The 17,903-nt window shown below is 61.7% G+C and overlaps 2 protein-coding genes across 2 annotated transcripts; both read right to left on the bottom strand.

The window, feature by feature from the left end:
- Window positions 1–190: 190 nt before the first annotated feature.
- NHERF1 (NHERF family PDZ scaffold protein 1) lies at window positions 191–9,389 on the bottom strand. The gene is made up of 6 exons (XM_084273461.1): window positions 8,961–9,389; window positions 3,496–3,657; window positions 2,630–2,783; window positions 2,023–2,063; window positions 1,393–1,491; window positions 191–1,305 (listed from the first exon to the last, which is right to left on the bottom strand). Exons 1-6 carry the CDS (start codon window positions 9,348–9,350, stop codon window positions 1,141–1,143), a joined length of 1,011 nt encoding a protein of 336 aa, XP_084129587.1. The 5' UTR covers window positions 9,351–9,389; the 3' UTR covers window positions 191–1,140.
- Window positions 9,390–12,286: 2,897 nt separating this feature from the next.
- RAB37 (RAB37, member RAS oncogene family) lies at window positions 12,287–16,985 on the bottom strand (the record flags this gene model as incomplete). Its single annotated transcript, XM_084273586.1, has 8 exons — window positions 12,287–12,976; window positions 13,091–13,167; window positions 13,444–13,500; window positions 14,203–14,268; window positions 14,697–14,749; window positions 14,836–14,902; window positions 15,080–15,121; window positions 16,878–16,985. The coding sequence occupies 8 exons, from the start codon at window positions 16,983–16,985 to the stop codon at window positions 12,871–12,873; spliced, it is 576 nt and encodes a 191-aa protein (XP_084129712.1). The 3' UTR covers window positions 12,287–12,870.
- Between the last annotated feature and the right edge of the window lie 918 nt (window positions 16,986–17,903).

Below are 17,903 nucleotides of genomic sequence, written 5' to 3'. Positions count from 1 at the left end.
CACACTGGGACCAACCAGTCCCTCCCCAACCCCCCCAGCTTGGGTGCTGAGAGGGCACCCAGCTCAACCCCAGTGTTCCCCACAGCTGGGAGCTTTACCTGCTTCTTCCCCCAGTCCCAGGAGCACAGCAGCCCCCAGCCAGCCCCTGCACAGCCTCAGGCTTTGGAAGGATTTAGCCTTAAACTGGAGATGTGAAGTCAGGAAGGTTTATTCCAGTAAACAGAATTTCTTTAGAGCTGGACAGTACGACAACACCCGATGGCGACACACGGAAACAAAACATCCACAGGAAGAATTTCCACAAAATACATTTTTTAAAAAATAAAATAAACTGAACAGTGTGATTGGAAAATTCTTATTTTGGAGAAAAAAAAACCCAACCCCAAACAGTCTATTGAGAAGCCTTTAAATTAAACAGTGTCGGATTCAAACCCTGATCAGCTCTGTCTCCAGGAGCAAAGGAGATGATTATTGCTTGCTGTGCTGGCTCCAGGTACTCTCTCCTCTCCCAAAATAACCCCAGGGGCAGGGTGCTGGGGGAATCCCTGCTATGCCAGGCACCCGCATCCCTCCTTGTACCCACTGGCAGAGGGGTGAAGGGACAGGGTCATCATGGACGGAGCTTGCCAGGCAGGGGTCAGACACCCTGCGGAGTTGCTGTGGTGGGTGGCCAGACAGGGGAAGTTTCCTAAGTCACTAAAAGCCTCAGGTTTTGCAGTTAAAAGGTAATTGGGGAAGGAGGGGGGGCTTAAATGGAGATGGGGTTTGGGGTGGGGGAAGAACCAGGGAACAGCAGAGATCAGAACTGTTTGTCATCCCCCACCAAATCCCCCCAGAACCCCTGCTTGTGCCTAGGTGTTTGCAGGGCTCCAAGACAGGGCTTAAGAAGCACCCTGGGGCCAAGCTCACGGGTAGAGGCAGCCCCCCCAGCACCCCCCCAGCTCTCTCTACCTTAAACCCACCACCCAGGACCCCACTACAGGGATGCTTGCTGGCCACCGAGCCCCATTCCCTCAGGTCAGGGTGGTGGGGAGTAATCCCGCATCCCTGCCGGGAGCCCATGGCAGGGAAGAGGGGGATGCAGGAGAGGTGGGTGCAAAGCCAGGAGGGGGGAGCCAGTGGACCCTCACCCCAGGGCCTTCACAGGTTGCTGAACAGTTCATTTTTCTTGCTCCAGTCCATCTGAGGTGCCCGTTTGCTGGTCCTTTTCTGGTGTGCCCGCTCCTTGGCCACTGCCAGCGGGATGTCGAGGTCCAGGAGGGAGCTGGATGCTGAATGACGCTTCTCACTGTCCTGTGTGTCGGGCTGGGGGACAAGATGCTGTGTCAGCCCCACAGTGTCCCCCTGGGACAGCCCCCTTCTACCGCCTCCCCCCAGCATCCCCAGCCCTACCTCACTGTGTGTCTCACTGGAGCTGGGGGACACAGCCAGTGGCCCGGGGCTGGACGGGCTCTCGGACACCGAGTTGGACCGTTGGTCTCCACTGTTTTCCTGGGGGAGGGGAGCAGGGAGTGAGTGGAGCAGCTCCAGCCCCGAGGTTTGGGAACGGCTCCCAGAGCTGTGAGTCCCACCCAGGGAGCCACAAAATCCATCCTCCCCACACATAATCCCCCATGAGCTCCAGGCTCATAAATACCTTTAGTGCGGCCCATCCGGGGCAGGGAAGGATTAAACCCCAGCCTGGCTGCCCTGGCTTTAGCAGGAGGAGGAGGAAGGCAGCTGCAGGGCTGGATGCTACCTCCCCACAGTCTAAGGGCTCCCAGGCCTGCAGTGGTATGAGTGTGGAGGAGGAGAAAGGGAGGCATCGCAGCCACCTCCAGACACAGCCTTGCAGCACCACCTTCCTAAGTGGCCCTGGCTCCCAGTCTCCTTCCTAGTGGTACTCGCTCTTATGGGACAGCCCAGGAGCGTCATGGTCCTTGGTGGCATCACCCATCATGGGCAGGGGGACACCTCATGGGGCAGGGTCACAGCCCAGAGCCTGGCACGAAAGGGATTAGAAGCAAGATGAAGCTCTCTTACCTTCCCTACATCACCATTGGCAACTGGTTCTGGCAAGGGACCTGCAGGGTGAGGACAGGGGTGTGGGTGAGGGTGCATTTGCTCTGTCCCCTCCTGCCTGACCCCCTCACCGGCAGGCACAGCAGTGCCCACCAAAGGCTGCACAGGGTCTATCCAGGTCCCAGATTTTTTAACCCCCCCCCCTCAGAGCCAGCCCTGTGGCACAGGGGGATGCTGCCAAGCACATCCCTGCCATGATGACAGCCATGACACAGAGCCCAGCGAGACCCCCAGTTGTTCCCCATCACACAGCAGGGAGGAGGCCACGGGTGCTGAGGTGAGCGAAGGGCAGCTGCTGCCCGTTTGCTCCCTGAGCCATAAGCCCTGCCAAAGTGCAACCACAGGGGCCATAAACCTGCCTTCCCACAGAGCACACGTGAGTCCCGCTGCCCTGGCACGGGCAGGGAATGCCGAAGCCAGGTGACCCTGGTTGGCCCCACAGCAACGAGACCTCTGCCTCCCAGGGCTCAAGGACACCCTCCAGCAACCCCAGGTTTGGTGACAAGGTGACACAGAGCCAGCAGAGGAGGCACAACCCCCCCTCCCTGTAGCACAGCCCCCAGCCCACCTGCCAGGTGCTCTTCAGAGGGCACCACCTTGCACTTCTTGAAGAACTCATCCGTGAGGACGTCCACCACCAGCAGCCTGGTCTCGTCACCACCAGCCTTGATGGCAGCCACCACGTCGGCGTGCTGCTTGCCCTCCATGCACACCCCGTTCACCTGCAGACACGGCACCACGTCACTGCTGGGGGCAGGGGGACAGCCATCCCCCAGCAGCTCCACCCTTTGTACCAGTCCCAACCCCAGCACGGCCGCCCCACAGCCCCCGCAGGTATCCGCAGCCTGGCGGGGATTAGCGGTGAAGCCAGCAAACCTCATTAAAAGCAGATTTTCCTCCTAGTGATTAGCACGGGATCATATGGGCAAAGCTGGCAGGGAGTGCCTAGCAGGGCACAGGGCTGGTGCAGGAGGTGGGCACCATAAGCAAGGTACAAAGCCTCCATGCCATGGCACAGCCCCCAGAGACCCCAAAGCTTTGCCCCAAGAGAGGCAGCAGCCCCAGAGCAGTGGGGACAGGGCTCAGCTGCTCCCTGCCCTCATGAGTCACCATCCCACCTAGTACAAACCCTGTCCCCATCCCCACCCTGGTCACAGCTGGCAGCGGGGTTTGGGGCCATCGTGCACCTTGTCCTCAATCTGCCCCACTCCAGGGACACTCCCACGCAGGGGACAGTGTTGCTGCCACTTAACCCCCTGCCAGCTAATTAGCGCTGAGCCCCAGCTCTCTGCAGTGCTGCTCACCCTGGGTGGGGACCGGCAGGCTGGCACAGGTCGGGCGGCTCCATTGAGTCACCAGGGACACTGTGCACCCTCCTGGCAAAGGGCACCTCCCCTCCCAGGCACCAAGGAGACCCCCACCCTGCGGGCATACCTCGATGATGCGGTCCTGGGGGAGCAGTCCTGCCGCCTCAGCTGGCGAGTCGGGGTCGACAGCGCGCACGAACTGCCCCGGGCGGCTCTTGTCGCTGTGCAGGTTGAAGCCGTAGCCATTGGAGCCCTTCTTCATGTGGCACAGCCGAGGCCGCAGCTCCTCCTGCAACAGGGACAGCACATGGGAAAGCTGCTCCTGGAGCCCCCAGGGGTGGTCTGGGACCACCACACGTCTGCTCGGGTGGTAGGAACATCACCCAGGCACTTCGAGTTGGGACACAGGATGCCAAAACACCCTATGAACCCAGGCTCTAGTTAGTTAATTAGGTGCAGGGCATGCTAATTGCAATGAAACGTTACAGCACCATGTTATTATGTCTGTCCTTAGACCACATTCTTCCTTTAGGAACTGGGATTACAACTGCCCCGTGAAGGTGGAGGAGGAAGTAGCCCACACTGCTGGGAAGCACCCTCACCCCACCCTGGCAGCCCTTGCTACCAGAGAAGTCTCAGCCACCAGTGCAGAACCCCTCCAGCACCCCCTCATAGCAAACCCATCAGTGGGGCTGGCAGGATCCTCTGCAAAGCTGCCCACAGCTGTTGTTGGCAGGGAAGGGGCACAAGGAGCTCAAGCAGGGAGCCAGACAGAGCAGACCCGATACAAAGCACACCCCCACAACCTGACACGACCCTCTGTGATTGCAAAACAGAGGAACCAGCTCGACCAGGGCAGCACAGCATGAAATATCCACCTCTCCAGGAGGCTACACCCAGCTTGTCTGAGCCCAGTTTCACCCTGACCCACTGATCCACCAGCACTCAGAGCTGGGGAACAGACCAGAGCAGCCAAGGTCCTGCACCCGGCTCCCCATGAGCCCAATAACAGCACAATTCCCCACATTGTGGCAGCGGAAGAACAAGGAGCATCCCAGGAATCCATATGGGATGGCAAAGAGGAGCTGCCTTCGCTCGCCCAGTGGGCAGCAGGATGTCCAGGAAGAATCAAAGGCAGCAGGAGACACGAACCAGCTGCCTGTGTGTAGTGTGGTCAGGGTGGCTCTGGCCCCAGCACCCAAACCCTGCTGCTACCTACTGACACGGTTTGATCCTGCCAGGACCCCCAGCTTTGGTAGGGCTCTCCCAGCAGCCAAGGCATGCCAGAGCCCCTGAAATGTTCCTCACTCAGGGGGTTGTTATTTGGTACCCATGGCACTGGGGGGCAGGGGCACTTGAGGGATTTCCCCTGCCGTATCCACACCATGCTGCTCTTCCCACCCCAACATACAGCATGCTCCCTTCTCACCATGAATTCCCCTTCCCCCCCCCACCAGGAAAGCCTGGTCCATGGGGTGCTGGCACCCTGCAAGGGCTGGGGTGATGCATCTGCAGCCGCAATAAACCCCTGTCCTTTGCATGATGCCCTCGTCCACGTTCAAGGCCGGGTGCCACCCCGGCACCACTCGCCAACGCCCCAGGACAAAGGCACATGCAAGCACCCAGCTGGCTCTGCCAAGCACCCAGCTGGCTCTGCCGGGGAGCAAAGGTGAGCCTGGGACACCGGGAGTCACACAGGACCCGCTCCACCCGTTGGTTGCTCAGCTGAGCAATGCCAGCTGTGACAGCCTGGGTGCTCCCGGGGAGCTGGAGGTGTCTCCCACAGCGGGTTCCCCAGCTGGGTGCAGGATTGCGACACCTCGACTTCGCCCAGGGCTGCCCCTGGCTGTGCCAGGGGCTGTGCCGTGGGCGATGCCCGGGTCCCCGTGTCCAGGCAGCAGCAGGTTCACGTGGTGCAGAGGCTGCTGCGTCTGCACCCTCCACCCAGGCACCAATCCCGAGTGAGGGTGGGGACAGAGATGACCCAAACCAAGGACAAAACCAGGAGGTGGTGGAGGAAGGCAGCACGTCCTGGCGTTCCTGCCCCAGCCCAGCCCTGGAAAGGGGGGTTCAGGCAGGAACTGGACAGCAGGAAAACGGAAATGCCCCTAATTTCTCTGAGCTTCTGCATCCTCTCCTCCAATGCCAGCAGCCCTCCCACTGCGCTGGAGCAGGGATTAGCCAGCAGAGCCTCCTTACAAGCAATTACAAGCTCCAGTGGGGAGGGCGGTGGGGGGACATCTCCTGCCCAGAGATGCCCATTTGGGATGGGGCGCTCAGCAGCATCACGTCCCTATTCCTGCCCTGGAACAGGACTCGGGGCCCCTCCAGAGGCATGCAGGACCATCCCTGCCCAGCACCTTCAGCTCCAGGGACCCCAACCACGCAGTGTGCCAGGACCTGCTCCCCAACTCCCTGCCCCACAACAGCAATTTCAGGGCAGCTTTGGAAGCCCCGAGACCCAGGAAACTCCCTGCAGCCCTACAAGCAGCAACAAGCCTGTGGGGATCAACGCTCCTGGTTCCTCAAAGAGAAACACAACAGCTCCAAGGATGCCTGGGCCAGCAAATTCACACGGGTCCCGAAATCTGGCGCACGCATTCGGGCTTCATACAAAGGGGATGCAAAACAGCCTCCTCACAGCATCCCTGTCACGTCCCATTTGACTGGAGCTGCTTTTCATGCAGCTGCCTTGAGAGGAAATTTAATTCATGTCCTAATTACACGCCAGCTACCCCCAGTGCAAAGCTCCCAAATGGGGGGTGGTGGTGGGGTGGTACCCCAAAACCCAGCTCTGGGAGGCTCACCTGGGTTTTACAAGGAGGGATGAGCATCACTGGCAGGGAGGGCTAGAATTTAGCACCAAATTTGCGAGAGGGAAGCCCGGGGCTGGCAGCAGAAGCCTTGTCCAGGTAAAAGCTGCCCCAGCCCCTGCCTGGGCCCTGCTCAAACACCCTGTGGTTTGCAAGAAACTTTCTCAAGACACTCCCGAGCTTCCGGAAACGTTGGGGCGTGGGGGGGGGTGGTGGTGGGAGGGGAAGAGCTGTCACTGGGGACGGTCCCTGCAGTGTAGGCCCCCCCGGATGCGAGAGTGGCCTTGGGGTGTAAAACTGTCACCTCACTGGCTTGGCGCCACAGAGGAGGGATGACTGCACGGACCCGATGCCTCCAGGGAGGCTCTCAACCTCCACGCCCAGCACTGGGAGGATCTGCACGCCCAGGGTTTTATACAGAAGAGAAGGGAACCCACCACACCACCCCCAAAACCTCCTCAGCCCATGCCCAGCACTGGGGGTACCCAAGCTCCCTGGCATGGAGGGGGTCCTGAGCAGGCAGGACCCAGCAGGGTTTGCAGAGAGGTCGGATCCTGCCCGCAGGTGGAAGATGCCAAACCCTCGCTGGGTCCCAGGCAGGGAGGGTGCGGACACGGCCGGCCGGCTCTCCCGGCAGCGAGTGTCTCCAGGCTCATTAAGCAAATAAAGGCGAGTCCAGCCCAATAAAGCAAACAGGACTCTGGCACATGCAAACCTCCCCCTCTGCCTGCAGCTATCCCAGGGGAATCCCACCAACCTGCAGGGCTGGGATGGGGTGTCAGGGGCTGCGGGGGGATGGGGCGGCCAGCACCGGCTGCCTGCCAGTGGCCAGAGAACAGGCACACCAGTGTGTTCCTGGCTCTCCGGAGAGAAATCCCTTTCTGCCTGCTCCAGCTTGGCTCAGCATCCCGCCTGGCATCTTCCCACCCTGCTCGTCAGGCACCCAGCTGGGGAGACATCTCCAAACGTGTTTGCCTTTGCTCTCCTGCACCGAGCAGCCGGCCCTGCCCCCAGCCGCAAGATTTCCTGCTACCTGTTGAGACATCATCCCCGGGTGTGCGGCAATGTCACCCCCATCACCCACTTCCTGCTCCTGGTACAGAGACAAACCACCCATGGTGACTCCACACGGGCTGCGCCCCACGCCTGCCCTCCAAACCTGTGGGACACCTCCAGTTTCCCACACCCTTTGCATCGCTCGGGCCAGCAGCAAGTCCCAGCACTGTCCCCCTCGGGGGCTGCATGTCCTCAGTCCCCCCCGAGCCTGGCAGGGGACTCGCCTGAGCTCCATCAGCTACATCCCTTTTATTTTATCCAGCCCATGGAGAAGATATGGGAGCGGAAAGCACAGCACAGACGGTCTCACTGTCCCTGAGGGAGCGCTGGCACTGTGACATACAGGAGGGCAAGCATGCTCACCGCAGCTCGGCACAGGGCCAGACCCAAGGGACCAGAGATGCCACAGTGAGCAAACCAGGCAGCGACAGGGGCAGAGTCGGATTGTTCCCACCTGAACAACCCCATGGGAGGTGCCAGAGTGGTGCTTCACCCAGGCAGGGATGAGACCGGTGCCCTGCAGCGGATCAGCCCGCCCAGGGGCAAAGGGCAGCTGGCACAAGGCTGAAGTCCAACAGGAGACACTAAACTAATAAAAACACTGATCCTCAGCAAAACCCTGCGTGACAACAGCTCAGCGAGGCACCAAAGTCCGCCTGGGGCTCAGCATCAGCACTGGGAAGGCTCCGTGGCACCAACCCTTCACTGGCACCAGGAGCTGGGGGCTCAGCCCTTCCCACCAGCCATCCCTGCAAGCGGCCTTTGGATGCAGATCATAAGAGCTCCTCGGGAAGTCCCACGCCCCAGGGACACCAGGAGCCTGCTTCCTGGAAAGACCATCCCCATCTCTGTTGCAACAACAAACATCAGTTTTTGCTGGGTAAATAAAAGCAGTATTAACTCCAGCAGCCCAAGGCGTCTCTTAGGAACCGCTCCGGGCAGGAAAGGTCAGCTCTTTCTCAATTTCTCACCGTCCTACATCACTCTACTTGTGCAAACCCTACCTCCCACACGCTGCCAAGGACGACATTCCTGAATTAGTAAGTGTCTGCATGCAGGGGACTCACGGTGGGACCAGTCCCTCCAGCCCAGGATGGGCTCCAGCATCTCCGCCCCGCAGCAGAGACCGGACTCACTCAGGACATAAGTGACTGCCACCAACACCTGCAGCCACAGCCCCCCCAAAATACCCTCAACCACAGTGCTTTTTTTGGGCTGTATTTTGGAGCGGGTCGATGTCAGCTGCCCTCAGCCCAGCCCCCGGGCAGGGGCTCACCCGCACCTCGAAGCTCACCAGTGTCTTCGCTCCCTGTTGCTTTTCTCGCTCCGTTTTACCACCCAGCAGCACAAAGGGCTCCGGGACGTGACGGGCTTCGCTGGGTGCGAACATCCGCGCCCGCCCGCCCGCCCCCGCTCCGCACCCAGCGCGGCGGGTACAGCGAAGCGCTCAGCGGCAGAAAAGCATCTCGAGTCAGACAGGAAAGGCAGCAGGGCCCCGGGGGCCCCGTACGCCCGGGGAGCCGCGTCTACAGCCAAGAATCAAAAAGAAACCGAGAGCAACAACCACGCTGAGAGCCCGGGGGAGGCCGGGACAGGCGCGGCTGCCGCAGGTCCCGCTCGCTCGGCTCAAAGTGATGACCGGAGCCGGTCCCGACCCGACCCCTTCCCCAAACTCTGCAGGACCCGAAGTCGTCCCCCCCCCGCCCCCCAGCAGCCCATTTACCCGCTGGCCGCCGCTGGGCTCCCGCGCCGCGGGCTCCGCCGGCTCCGGGGTCGCCTGCCCGCTGCTCACGGGGGGCTCGGTGCCCGCCCCGCCCCGCTTCTGCAGCTGCTCGTCGGCCACCGGGTCCACGACCAGGAGGCTGACGACGCCGGCGGCGGCTCGGATGCGCTCCACCACCTGCTGGTGGCTCTCCCGCTCCACGTTCTCGCCATCCACCTCCAGCAGCCGGTCCCCGGCCCGCAGCCCCGAGCGCTCGGCCGGCGACCCCGCCTCCACCAGCCGGATGAACTGGCCCGGCTTGCCCTTCTCGCCGTGCAGGTGGAAGCCGTAGCCGTCCGGCCCCCGCTCCAGGCGGCACAGCCGCGCCGCGGACCCCACGTCGCTGCTCATGGCGGGAGGGGCGGTCGCGGGTCCGCCGCCCGTTCCCGCCGCCCGCGCCGAGCGCCTCTGCGCGTCCCACCCCTGACTGGCAGCTTTAAAAGCGGGGCGGGGCGCTGGGTGGTACCAGCCAATAGGAGAGCGGGGGAGTGGGGAGAATACCAAATAAGGATGTGGGTGGGCGTGACTATGCAAATCTAGTGGGTGGAGTTATGCAAATGATCTCCCCGGTGCTGCGGGGGCGCCGGGGTCTCGCCGCCGGCTGCCAGGCCCGGCGGGTCCCATGGGGCCGCGTCGCTCCCCCGGGGCCACCTCCGCCTCCCTCCGTCCGACGGCCGGGGTGGCCCCGCTCCCCGCTGAGACCCCCACGGGGCCCGGCTCTGTTCCCTCCTCTACCCACCCACTCCCCGGGGTCAGCGCAGGCTGCCCCAGGGTGGCTGGAGACTGGCGGGGCGCTGCCCGCCTTCCCCGGGGCACGTCCCTGGGATGGGGGGGGGGGGGGCACATCTCCGCCTTTCGGGACTTGGCCTCCCCATCCTCTCACCCGGCCCTCGAGCATCGCTTCCACCGCCGGCCCCAGCACTGGGGGGATGCTCGGAGCTTCAAAAGCTCCCCCGGAACCAGCGGGGGCCGTGCTCGCCCGTAACCCGCTGTGTGATGGAAAGGAGACAGCACCCCTGCTCCCCACAGCACCCCTGAACCCCGCTCGGCATCCCGGTGGGGAGGGGCTGGGGTATGGAGACTGGAGAAACCTGGGGGGGGGGATTTGCCCAGCCCCTGTGTGTGCTGCTTGGAGAACGGGCTGAGGGGTTCCAGGAGCGTGAGATCCTGGGGTGCTGGGTCAGCCAGGGCAGAGCGAGGCAGCAGCAAGCCTGGGCTGCTGCGGGTGCCAGCCGGAGCCGGGCCCTGGCTCCAGGGATCATCCTGGGCAGGGTGGCACGGAGGCACCGTCACTGTCTCTCCCTGCCGGGCCTGGCTGACGTTCAGGCTGGCCAAAGTCCCCAGGGCAGCGGGGATCACGTTTAACCGGGCGGCAGCCAGGTGAGTGAGGAGGTGAGGGCAGCACGGCGCAGGATGTGGCCCTCCCAGGCAGCTCTGCACCGAGGCCTCGCTGCTGTGGGGACCCCCCACCCCGGCCATGTGCCAGGCCATGGCCATGCTCCAGCCCCGCTGAGCTGGGTGCTCAGGGTGGGCTCATTTGTTCCCTCCACTCGGCTGAGCATTCGCCTGTGGCTGCTCAGCCCTGAGAAAGGCGGCAGAGAGGAATCCCACGGCGGCCAGCAGTAGATTCCTGCAGAGAGGAAAACCAGGACAAGCGTGTGGCGGTTCAGCCCCAGGACTGGGGGGGCTCCATCACCAGAGGCATCGACACAGAGCAGCCCTCCCCATAGCACTGGGGCCGTGAGTGGCAGGGCCCCACGAGCGTGTGTGTTTGGAGGGGGGGGGGAAGGAAGACTGGGGGGGGACACTTTTTGGGAACGCTGCCCCAAGTCAGGAAACAAAACCCAGCCCCAGAGGGCTGGTTTGTGCAGGGGACCGCGATAAGGAGGAAAAGCAGCAGCAAAGGAAGCAGCAGGAGCTGCTTTTGTGTCCCGCAGACCCCCAGCAGTGCCCGCAGGGCGCAGGCATGGCCACCGCAGCCCAGCTGCCTCCTCCTGCCAGGGCCCTCCGCAGCTCCCTGTGACGTTAAGGGAGCTCAGGCTGGAGGGGGGGAAGCTGAAAAGAGCCAACGTCTGTTTGTGTTGAAGCCATCCAGCATTTTTTTGCCGACATCAGCCAAGCGGCAGCAGCAATGCCATTGGTGGGAAGACAGAGTTATTTGGGGAATGCTGGACTCCGCACCATGAGAACAGCAGGGGAGGAGGTTGGTTTTAATTTAACAGGCCGTGTTTACTCTTACCCTCTCACCTTTGGACTGTCTGAAATGTGCAACGAAAGCCCCAGCGGGGAGGAAGGGGCTGTGGGCGCTTCCCCCTCCCCACAGCTGCTCCCAGGGCCCCCCCCCCCCCCAGGTCCCGCCGCTCCGCAGCGCCGGGGCGCAGCAGCCTCCCACGTCGCAGACCCAGGGCAGGGATTTCTCACGCAATAAACAACCAGGCAGATGCAAAGCCTCAAAAATACCCAGCTTTAATCTGTAAACTTGCAAAGAGGGACCCAGGAGCAGAGCAGAGGCGAAAGAGGCCCCAGGGCCAGTGAGAGATGAGCAGCTCAGGCGTGGGGCCAGGGAAGATGCTGGCGGGACAGATGTACCGGCCAGGCTCCAACTCCCACGTGCAGCGTCGCTGTGCCCTCCACAGCTGCCCCTCGCTTCAGCTGCATAACCAAGTCTTCACTGTCTTGCCATAGTGCTCAGGGGAGGCTGCAGCGTGCCGCAGGGGTCGGCAGAGCCAGGCTGAGCACCGGAGGTGTGCAGCAACATGAGGCCCAAGACTCGTACCCCATGCTTCACCAGTGCCCAGCATAGCAGCACTTACTGGCTGAAGCATCTCGGGCATCTGCTCTCCAGAGAGTGGGGTTTCAGCTTCTACGTGCCAGTGGCAGGAAGAGACAGTTGTATTACATGAGCAGTGATGGAGAAGCCCAGCCTGCCTTGGGAGCAGGCAGGCACAGCATCCCAGGCCATTGTGGGCACCTCCACCCCCCCAGCTCCAGCCTGCATGAGACTGGAGATGGTTTTGAAAAGAAAAAGGCTTTTCCCACTAAAAAAAAAAGGTCATTAATTCCTGTGGCTACAAGATGGGGGAAATAAAGGTTTTTCTTTTGCTGTATGTACTAGAAATGTCCCAAGCATCACTTGGGCACTCCCAGGGGTTTTATTTCTCACCCTCGCTGTGCAGGCAGGGACCAGCTTTGGCCGGATGCTTCCCCATCCCAGCCCTTCCCTTTGGCAGAACCAGGACACAACTGGGACGTCGCTGCCCTCACGGCAGCAGGAAGATAAAAGATGACAGCAGCAACCACAGCAGCAAGGAGCCAGGCCAAGTGTGGGCACCAGCTGCACCCAGGCATGGGGCAGCTCGGGAGGCAGAGCTGAGGCTCCCTGGAGGGAAGCCAGAGCCCAGCAGCACCAGGAACATGGGATCTGGATCAGGCCCTTCCAGCCAGATGGAAGCAGTGTGAAGAGCAGGAATGGCTTTAGGGAAGGAGAGGGCCAAGGGCTGCACTGGGGCTTTTCCATGCCCCTCCAGTGGTACCACAGTTGGGTGCAGGGCCATATCCTGCATCCCGCTCGGGTGATGGGGGCATCGCCCTGGCTCGCTGGCCAGGCTGGCAGTCATCACTCTGTGGTTATTCCTCCAGGGGCACACAGTACACTCCAGGCATTGCTGTGCAGGGCAGCAGGATCCAGCCCCTGGGTCCTGGGGCCGAGGCGATGGCTGCTCCTTGTGCACGCTCCGCTCTGCCATAGTGTTCAGTCCACGCTTGGCTTGTCAGTGCCTGGTTCCCTCAGGTGCCTGAGGACGGGATCGGGCCCCTGCTCTGCCTCCTGCCTGCCTGTGGCCCCAGCGCTGCCGGCTCCTCCCAGACCCTCTCAGGCGAAGGCACAGCAGCCGGATTTCTTCTGCTGCGACTCAATGTAGTCGTGGATCTCGAAGCGGGGCTCGTCTGGTAGCTGCACCGCACGCCGCTTCAACTCCCTGGGGTGGTGGGGCTGTGTTATCCCCCCCCCGCCTGCTCCACTACCAGTGCAGGAGGTGGTGGGGCCATGGGAACACCCCCTCTTCCCATGCCTGGGTCCCCCAGGTACTCACTTGGCAATGGCCAGGAAGGCCAGCTCCACGTTCATGCCCGTCTTGGCGCTCGTCTCCATGAAAGGCACCCCGTACTCCTGCAAGGGCAGCATGGCCCCATCAGCATTCAGACCCAAAATGCCCTCCTGTCCCTCCAAATCGTCCCTGTCACCTGCCCAAGGCTTGGGGACAAGGTGCCATCCCCTCCCTGCCTTGCCCCAGGTGCTTCCTGCAAGAGGCTGCCACACTGCCTGTGCTGCAGCCAGGCAGGTCTGGGCACCCAGCAGAAGGGACAGCACAGCCGTGTGGAGACCCTGAGCCATGTGCAATTGTCTGGGGAGGCTGCAGACAGGTTAGACCCCGGCATGGCTCACCCTGGCCAGTAATGCTCCATCCTCCGTCCTCACAGCCCTCTCGCTGCTCACATCAGCCTGCCAAGGAAAGGACAGTGTCACTGCATACCAGGGCCAGCTGGCACCCAGGGGGCATCTGGAGAGCAGGCAGCGTGGGGTGCACAGGGGACTGCCAGGGACTCGGGAACATCCTGTGCTCTGAGAAAAAACTGGGACCTGTTGTGTATCTGGTGGCATTCAGGATGTGGGGGTGGGACCTGGGGACACCAGGGCCCTGGGGCGGAATCCATCACCTGGCGGTATCCAGGAACCAGGGGGCCATCTGGTACCCTGCTGGGAATTGGGTCCCTAGCATCACCTAGGATCCAGGGGGCACCCAGCCCCAGGGGAAAATCCAGGACCCAGTCGGGCATCGGGCACACGGGACTAACTGGGATCCCAGAAGAGAATGTGGGACCTGGTTGGCATCCTGGACTTGGGACTACCTGGAATCTGGGGGTTCACCCAGGACCTGGGTGGGTATTCCGTGCCCAGCAGCATCCCTTACAGGGAAGCATCCCGTCCCAGGAGCTCAGCCTCGTGCTGCCCCCCACTGGCTGCCGGGGACACTGCCACCCTCCCCCCCCCAATTCCCCCAAACCTCTGGGGTCATCTCTGTGCCTGGCTGAGCCCAGAAAGCAGCAGGCAGGGCAGGCAGAATCCCCAGCCACATCACTCCACAGCCAGGGGAGGTGGGAAGGGCACGGCACAGCGCCGGGGGAAGGAGGGCTCTGCACACACCTTATTGCCCAGCAGCATGATGACCACGTCCTTCTGGGCATACTCATGGATCTCTGTCAGCCAGGCCTGTGGGGCAGCACAGCTGTGTTGGGGTGAGTGGTACCCCCACCCCACCCCCCCCAGCCCTTGTCTCCCTCCTGCCAAGTCCTGGGAAAATGAATTGATGGGAACCATTCCAGCATCACGGCTGAGCAGTCCCAAAACCGCCCACCTCCTGGCTGCAGCCCAAGCTCACATCCACCCCAAGCTGCCTTTTCCCCCTCCAGCCAACCTACCGTGTCCCTAAACAAAAGTCACCCAGCCGTGCAGCACCCAGCCAGGCACCCTGGGGACGAGCTCCCAGCCACCTGGCTCTGGCCAAAACACCCGGTGCCTATGTGGAAAACAGGCTTCAAACTGCCCCAACCACTCAGCAAGGCATGTGGGGCACCCCCAGCCCCCATCCCTGGGGAGACACCCACACCCCCCCCTCTCAACCCATGGAGGGGACTCACGCGGATGTTGTCGAAGGACATCTTGCTTGTGATATCGTAGAGCAGGAGCAGGGCTGGAAGGGAAGAAGCAGAGACCTTGCCCCGCTTCCAGGGATGCACCCTGCCCGTCTCCCCCATCCCCACCAGACCCAAAACCCACCTTGGGCATCTCTGTAGTAGGCGTGGGTGACGCTGCGGAATCGCTCCTGTCCTGCTGTGTCCCAGATCTGCCAAGAAGCCACCCCAGTGAGAGCAGGGAGGGGAAACCCCCCCCACCCCAATCTGGGAATGTCCCTGTGGTTCCCAACCCTGCCGACACCGACACCGCACCCAGCCTTGGCGGGACGGGGAGGGTGTTTCCAGCAATCTGGCTGGGAATTTCTCACCCCCTCCCAATTTCTCACCTGCAACTTCACCTTCACACCATCCACGGCCACCACTTTGTTCTGCAGAGGAGAAGGAGAGCACGTTCATCAGTCCCAAATGCATCTTAGCACCGGCGCTGGCCAGACCTGGTGTGGAGCTGGCCGTGCCCAAGCCCTGTGGCTGCTCTCCACAGGCTGGCAGGATGAAGCCAGGCTGCCTGTGGGGCTGGATGTTGGAGCCTCACTGCTACAAACCCTGGTCCTGCTGGGGGGCTGCGTTGTCACCTGGCAGCTACAGGGATACCTGGGAGCAGCATCCCCTTGTGCCAGGGTGGAACAGGGCAGAATCAGGTCCAGATGGAGACACAACAGCAAGATCCCAGCCTGCTTTGGATGAGCCAGCATCCCTGTCTTGTGTCTCCCAGTCCCCTAACGAGCTAGCTAATGATGCAGGCTGACCCTTCTGCCTGGATTCCTCTGCTCCATGTGCTGAAGGAACCGAGGCTGTGCTAAAAAATTGGGCTGTTTGCAGCAATTTAAGGCCTTCAGATGTTATGAGCTGCCTGGGGATGCTCAGTGGGTGATGCTGGGCAACCAGGTCAGGTTTCCTTGCTGGTGGGAGCCCTGCTTCACCCTTAAAAGTGGTTGTACGTACTGAGCTGGGGAAGTGAAGCAACACTTGCAAGCAAGCAGGGAAGGCAGTTACCAGAGAGGGCTTAGGCAATCCCTGTACCCAGCTCAGAAGAGCAGGGACTTCTCTCCAGAGGCCCAAGACAAGAAAAGCAGAAGTTTCTAAAGGGCTATTTTAAGACTCAAAGAATTGTACTTGGAGGGATGATTCTGGAAAGAGAAGACCCCTATAAATAATTTGGTTGCCTGGAATTGTTTGAAATGGAAATTCAGCCCGTGTGGAGATGATAAAAGTTGAGAAAATGAGCTGAATAAAACAAAAAATGGGATGTAGGAGGCACTGGAAATTACCAGCTGGCAGCAAGCTGTGAGCTGCTGGAGGGGGTGCTGACAGGAGGCAGAGCAGGTAGGTACGAGCTGTAACACCCCTGGGGTCAGCGGTGCTGAGCCCAGCAGTGGGACACAGCAGCTTTTCCTTTCTGCATGACTTTATCTGGGGGGGACAGGCCACTAGACCCCCTCCAAAGTGAACCCACAGCCCTCTGCCCCAGCTTCTGCTCACCCAACCCCAGCCCTCCCCTGCAAGAGCAGCCCAGGAAGCAAAGGCAGCAGAAAAACAGCAGAGGCAGAGGAAGCGCCGACCGCGCTTGACATGTGTCAGCAGCCGCAGGCAGAGCCCTGCCTGGGGACACCCCTTCCCCTTCCCCCCCCCAGCTCCCAGTGACTCCCAGTGACTCCCAGCCCGCTGCAACGCTGCCCCAACACGCTGGACACAGCTCTGCCTGCCCATGTGTTCCCAGAGAGACCCCACAGCTGAAGTTTGGTGCACAGAGAGCAGCGGGAGGGTTTGTACGGCACCAGTGACCTTGTCAACTCCTCAGCAGCCCCGTCCAGCCCTTTAGGGACACATTTCCACTGCCAGTGTCTGCCCCTCCAAGCCAGTGGCTGCATCCCAGCCAGTGTCCATCAGACCATCCTCTGCACACCCCTACTTGCTGCTTTCAAGGTAAGAGGTGACATTCCCAAGGGCTCTTCTGCCTGCTACCACTGGGTGAGGTGGAAGGGTTTCAGCGAGCCCCTGCAGCTGGTTGAGAGATTATTTGGGGCACAGAGGCTGGCAACCCCCTGTCCCCCCCTTCCCAGCACCCCATCCTGGCTGAGGTGTGGGTCAGGGAAGGCCAGGGGCCAGCAGCCGTGGTGGTCTCACCCGGAAATCTATGCCCACGGTGGCTATGAACGTCCCGGAGAGAAAGGCCCCGTCTTTGAACTGGAGCAGGAAGCAGGTTTTCCCCACGCCCGAGTCTCCGAGTAACATCACCTGTAAGATGGGCCCAGGGAGAGGTGTCAGTGGGATGGGGAGGGGGGCAGCATCCCTGGGTGGTGCTGAGCCTCCCCCCCCGCCCCCATCCCCTGTGTCCCTCTGTTTCTTTCCCCAGGACTGGTCCTGCCAGGGCTGGGGAGCTCAGTGAGAGCTGGGGGTGGGATGGGACACCCGAGGGTGCAGCCAAGCAAGGCTCCAGGGCCAGCACAGCCCCCAGCCACCAGAGATGGAGAACAGAAGAGGAGAGCTGGAAGAGGTGTCTCCTGGCCACCTCCCAGCCTGGCAGTTCCTGGGAACCTGCAGCTCCCAGACACATGGAGCCACCTCCGCCCACACGTTGCCCCCGGTCCGGGTGTGCCCAGCCCAAGGGCTGATGCATGGCTTGGGCAAACCCCACCGCGTCCGGGACTCTCACCTTGGGCCCTGCCTGCCACAGACAACAAAGCAAACACGGCGCCTTTCTCCCCTCCTGCTAAACAAACAGGCTCAGCCCAGGCTCTCCAACTGCTCCAGCGCTGCCGGACCTGGGCAGGCTGCAGCCAGGACTGAGGTGTCTGTAAGCACACCTGAATGCCCTGTTCCCCTCCCTGCTCACCAGAGGCAGCCCTTTCCTGCCCGGCAATGATTAACCTGACACCAACTTCATCGTTTCCCTGCTTTTCAGGACTCCAGCAAGAAGGTCTGTCCCTGCACACCCACCCTGCGAGGATGCTGGAGCCTGTGAAGCAAACCTACAGCCCCAGGGCCAGGCAAACACAGTGAGCCATGGCCACCCTCTGCAAGGATGGCACAGAGGAGTCCCGTGGGCCAGCACAGCCAGAGCTGGGGGCTGGAAATGCTCTGCCTCCTGCCAATTCACTTTGCTGCTGGTTAAATCCTTCCCCAGGACCCCCTGACCTCGCCCAGGCTGGA

Source organism: Gallinula chloropus (assembly GCF_964237585.1).
Source record: "Gallinula chloropus genome assembly, chromosome: 20".
Classification (NCBI taxonomy): domain Eukaryota; kingdom Metazoa; phylum Chordata; class Aves; order Gruiformes; family Rallidae; genus Gallinula; species Gallinula chloropus.
Note: the sequence above shows the minus strand (reverse complement) of the source record. Positions and strands in the feature narration are given on the sequence as shown.

What these genes read in the sequence shown, in the direction of transcription:
- NHERF1 (XM_084273461.1), bottom strand. Translation starts at nt 9,350, where the DNA reads ATGAGCAGCGACGTGGGGTCCGCGGCGCGGCTGTGCCGCCTGGAGCGG. An exon ending in CTCTGAAGAGCACCTGGCAG is followed by an intron (nt 2,064 to 2,629) that starts GTGGGCTGGGGG and finishes CTCACCCTGCAG; the next exon opens with GTCCCTTGCCAGAACCAGTT. An exon ending in CCAGTGAGACACACAGTGAG is followed by an intron (nt 1,306 to 1,392) that starts GTAGGGCTGGGG and finishes CTTGTCCCCCAG; the next exon opens with CCCGACACACAGGACAGTGA.